The sequence below is a fragment of the Chrysochloris asiatica genome, unplaced genomic scaffold (genome assembly GCF_000296735.1).
Source record: "Chrysochloris asiatica unplaced genomic scaffold, ChrAsi1.0 scaffold00193, whole genome shotgun sequence".
NCBI classification, from domain to species: domain Eukaryota; kingdom Metazoa; phylum Chordata; class Mammalia; order Afrosoricida; family Chrysochloridae; genus Chrysochloris; species Chrysochloris asiatica.
The window spans coordinates 5,442,600-5,447,731 of NW_006408711.1; the positions used below are offsets into that span (position 1 = coordinate 5,442,600).

At 36.1% G+C, this 5,132-nt stretch overlaps 1 protein-coding gene across 1 annotated transcript in view; it reads left to right on the forward strand.

Moving 5' to 3' along the window:
- The window catches only part of SLCO6A1 (solute carrier organic anion transporter family, member 6A1), a 179,856-nt gene that overhangs the window by 153,889 nt on the left and 20,835 nt on the right, over positions 1-5,132 (forward strand). The window contains exon 12 of the mRNA XM_006872318.1: positions 1,241-1,305. Within this exon, the coding sequence (XP_006872380.1) occupies positions 1,241-1,305 (65 nt within the window). The remainder of the gene's footprint in view (positions 1-1,240; positions 1,306-5,132) is intronic.

Consider the following 5,132-nt stretch of genomic DNA (forward strand, 5'->3'; position numbering starts at 1 on the left):
ATGATACATGATAGGATGAATGTAAAGCTAATGTTCTCCCATGTAAACTATCACGTAATCCACAACAAAACAAAACAAAACAAAAGACTGCTGCTGCTGCATACCTTAAATTCAGTTTCAACTCACAGCAACCTTGTATAGGGTTTCCAACTGTAAATCTTTATGGGAGCAGAAAGCCTCATCATTCTATCATGGGGCAGATGGTGGATTCAAACTGCTGACCTCATGATTAACAGCCCAATGTATAATCCATTACAAAGGCCCCTTAATAAAAAGAATAACTAATCATTAATTTTCACTCAGTCTTTTCAAAGACTAACATGCAACTTAAGTCATATGAAATAATTTGTTATCCCAATGGGTAGCAGTTTAGAAAACATGGTTGTTGTTGCTGTTGTCAAGTGCCATTGATTTGGTTCCTACCCACAGTGATCCTGGATAGTATTTCTGAGGAGTGGCAGCTGGGTTTGAACCACCAACCTTGGGGTTATCAGTCTAGTGCTTATCCTACAACACCACATCAGGACTCCCAAAAACTTGATTGAATACATGCAAAAAAATATATTTGTCATATGTGATTTCTACCTTCAATGAGCTTGCAATTATGGCAAAATATAACTTGCATCAATAAAATAGTGTTTTAAAATCATTATTATTCACCTGTGTCTGGCATTTTAACTGTATAGACCTACCCTCAAGTTGCTAGCTTAGTAGGGAGAGGCAAACACATAGAAAAAGTGTGCACACTCCTTGCTCTTTTACCTCATTCTGCAATGCCTTATTGGAAAAACTCAGTTAAAAGACAGAACCCAAGGAAGTCTATTGCTTTAGTCTATTTAGATTAGCATTCCAGGCAGAGAGCAAGGCTGAAGAGTGCATGTCACAGGGGCAAAAGGAGGGAAAATAAGCAATGTGTGTGCATGAAGGAATAAAGTAAGATAAGTGCAATAACTGGTATTTATTATTTTTAGCATAGGAAAAATGAGACTGGGGAAGAGTAGTTCAGACCATCAATTATTTTTCCTTGTAAATAGCAAGGAATTTTGGTGTTATTTTTCAAGAACAGAGTAGAGAAATGGGAGAAGCTATAGTCCTTCAATCAGTAAGGTTGAACTCTACTAACTGAACCAAGATACTTATTTTAATTGGTGATCAAGGGAGCAGAAAATTTGAACTTAGCATACATTCTCTATAACCAAAGCGAATGTGTCAATGACATGTCCTTGCTATTTTCTTGCAGAATTGCAGCTGAAAAACAACGTCCTCTGGCTTTGGGCATTGCTTTTATGATTATGAGGATATTTGGTATGGATTTTTGGCAATCTTTCATTACATAAAGTTTTTTTTTTTTTTTTTTAATATGTATGTATCTGCATAAATGTTTAGTAATCCAAATACATATTAATGATAAAATGACAAAACAAGTAAATGGGAGAATTGCTTGGCACAATTTTAGAGATAATAATTAATGTAAAGAGAAAATATCTACTTTATGTAAAACCCATCCTAGTTGTCTTTCAAAGTAGACATTACTAATAAATTTGATTAGAAGAGACTATTTAATAAGAAGTGTATTAATTAACCTTGTACATGGATTTTTGTTCAGTTTTTACAAAGCCCTTTTATGAGCATTTCAACTATATTTTACATTGATAGTATGTATGGAAAGCCACTAAATTTTTTTTTTCTTATTATCAATAACATGAAATCTAATGTTTCTAAGGATTTGTAAGCATAGAACATACTGTTTATGCTCTGTCCACTACATATCTGTCAATGTGTTGTACTGTGGTGACATATATATAGTAGCTAAACTAAAAGCTCAACAACAAAACAGCCCCTGTCAATATTGACTAATAGCAACCGTAAAGTACAGAATAGAACTGCCCCATAAGGTTTCTGAGGCTGTAATCATTATGGGAACAGACTGCCTCATCTTTCTCCCACAGGGAAGCTGGTGGGTTCTAACTACTGACCTTTTAGTTATTGGCCCAATGCTTTACTCTCTGTACCATCAGGACTTCTTATCATGGAAGCTATGCCTCTGAAACTTCAAATAATAACAGGGTCACCCATAGTGGGCATCAACAGAGCTTCCAGATTAAGAAGGACTGGAAAGAAAGCTTAGTGATCTACTTCCAAACAACTGACAAGTGAAAACCTTAAGAATAGCAGCTGAACCTTGCCTGATATAGTTCCAGAAGATGAGCTCGAATGTTGGAAGGCACTCGAAAATGCAATTGAAGAAGAACTACCTCAACAAATTACAGTTGACTTTATTTACATGGAATGAGTAAAATTTCAAGACCTCATTTACTGATGTGGCATGACTCAAACTGAGAAGAAGCAGTTGTAAACATCCATTAGTAATTGGAATGCAAAATGTGCAAAATATGAATATAGGAAAATTTGTAGTCATCAAATATGAATTGGAGCACATAAAGATCAATATTGTAGGCATTGCTGCTGCTGTCATGTTCCATGAAGAGGGTTTTGATTCAAACCAACCTGTATAGGGTTTCCAAGGCTGTCAGTCTTTATGGGAGCAGAAAGCCTCATCTTCCTCCCAAAGAGAAGCTGATGAATTCAAACAGCCAGTCTTGTGGTTAGCAGGCCAACATGAACCCCATGCTACCAGGTATCCTTCTCCTAGGCATTAGTGAACTGAAGTGGACTAGTATTGGCTGTTTTGAATCAGATAGTCACAATGGCCTACTGTGCAATAAAGAAGATCATAGAAGAATGGATGCATTTGAGTTGTGGCATTGGAGGAGAATATTGAAAGTTCCATGGGCTTCTAAAAGAACAAAGAAATCTATGCTGGAAGAAGTGCAGCCAGAGTGTTCCTTGGAGGCCAGGAGGGCCAAACTTCATCTCTCATACTTCGGACATGTTGTCAGGAGGGACCAGTCACTGGAGAAAGATACCATGTTTAGTAAGGTGAAGGGTCAGAGAAAAAGAGGAAGACCTCCAACAAGATGGATTTGCAAAGTGGCAGCATCAATGGACTCAAGCATGGCAACAATTGTGAGGTTGGCCTAGGACTGGGCAATGTATCATTCTGTTGTGCACAAGGCTGCTATGAGTCGGTACTCACTCGATGGCACCTAACAACAACAACAATAGCACTATGTTAGAAATGACAAAGTGAGTAATAACAGCATCACATTCCTCATCATAAAGAACATTTAAACATTCATCCTTAACACAATTCTGTAAGCAATAGGATATTATATATGCCCTTTCAAGGAAGACTAGTTTGTAAGTCTGTTATTCAAATTAACGCATCCACCACTAATGCCAAAGATGAACAAATTAAAGATTTTTACCAACTTCTGCAGTCTGAAATTAATTAAGTGTGGAATCAAGATGCATTGATAATTGAAATGCAGATGTTTGATACGAAGAAGAAGGTATGGCATTTGGAAAACATGGTCTTATTGATAGAAACTATGTGATAGAAGTGACATCCATTATAGAATTTTGTAATGCCAGTGATTTATTCATTGCAAATGCATTTTTTCAACAACATATATGGCGATTATATGCATGGACAAAATTAATGGAATACACAGGAGTAAAATCAGCTGCCATCTGTGGAAGACATAATGGATCAATATCATCATTCAGAAGTACTGAATGTGCATGTTCAAATTGAATCAAGTCCCTGAGGGCCAAAGCATGACCCTTGAGTATATCCTACCTGAATTTTGAGACCATCTCAAAGATAGGTTGGATGTATTGTACACTGAATGACCAAAGAGCAGATAAGTTGTGTAATGATATCAAGTTCTAGGAGATACCTTCTTTAAGTGAAGAAAAAGTTCATTTAAAAGACAGTAACGAAAGAAAAGACAAAAATGGATGTTAGAATAGATTCTGAAACTTGCTCTTGAATGTAGTAGTTAAAGCTAAAGGAAGAAATAATGAAGTGGCATAACTAAATGGAAGATTGAACAGTAAAGCTTAAGAAGATAAAGTATAATAAGATGTGCAAAGGCATGAAGCTAGTAAACAAAAAGGGGACGATATGCTTAACATTAGTCAAGCTGAAAGAACTGAAGAAAAAACTCAAGCCACAAGTTGCAATTTCATTTCTGTGGGCAAAATATTAAATGATGCCGTAGGCTTCAAAGGGAGATGGAAGGAATACCCAGTCACTCTACCAAAAGAAATTGGTTCATATTCAACCATTTCGGGAAGCAGCTTATCATTAAGAATCAATGACAGTAAGAGAAGTACAAGCTGCCTATAAGGTATTGGCAATGAACAAAGCTCCAGAAATTGATGGAATATGAATTGAAATGTTTCAACAAGCAGATGCAATGCTTGGAAGCATTCATTCATCTGTGCCAAGAAATTTGAAAGATATTTTCTAGGCAAATCAACAGGAAGGGTTTCATACATGTGTCCATTCCAAAGAAGGGTGATCCAACAGAATGTGGAAATCATCAAACAATATCATTAATAATGCATGTAACAGTTTTCTGAAGATAATGTAAACATTATTGCAGCAGTTAATTGACAGGGACCTTCCAGAAATTTAAAACAATTTCAGAAAGGGATATGGAATAATAACACTGCTGATGATCTTTGCTGAAAGATATACCAAGTAGATATTTGCCTATATTTTACTAACTATGCAAAGGCATTTGACAGTGTGAATCATAACAAATTATAGATAACATTGGACAGAATGGAAAATCCAGAACACTTAAATGTGCTCATGTGGAAACTGAACATAGATCAAAATGGAGTCATTCAAACAGAACAAGGTGATACTGTATGGTTTCAAATCATGAAGTATGCACATCAGGGTTGTATCATTTCACCACACTTATTCATCACACTTCTTCAATCTGAAATTGATAAAATATTCAATCAAGAATATTGATCATGACTGGTGATTGGAATGCAAAGGTTGGGAGCAAAGAGGAAGGATCAGTAGATGGAAAATATGGCCTTGGTGATAGAAGTGATGCTGGAGAACGTATGATAGAATTCTGAAAAACCAATGATTTGTTCATTTCAAATGCCTTCTTTAGACAGCATAAGAGACGACTTTACACATGGACCTTGCCAGATGGAATACATAGAAATCAAATTGACTACATTGGTGGAAAGAGAAGATG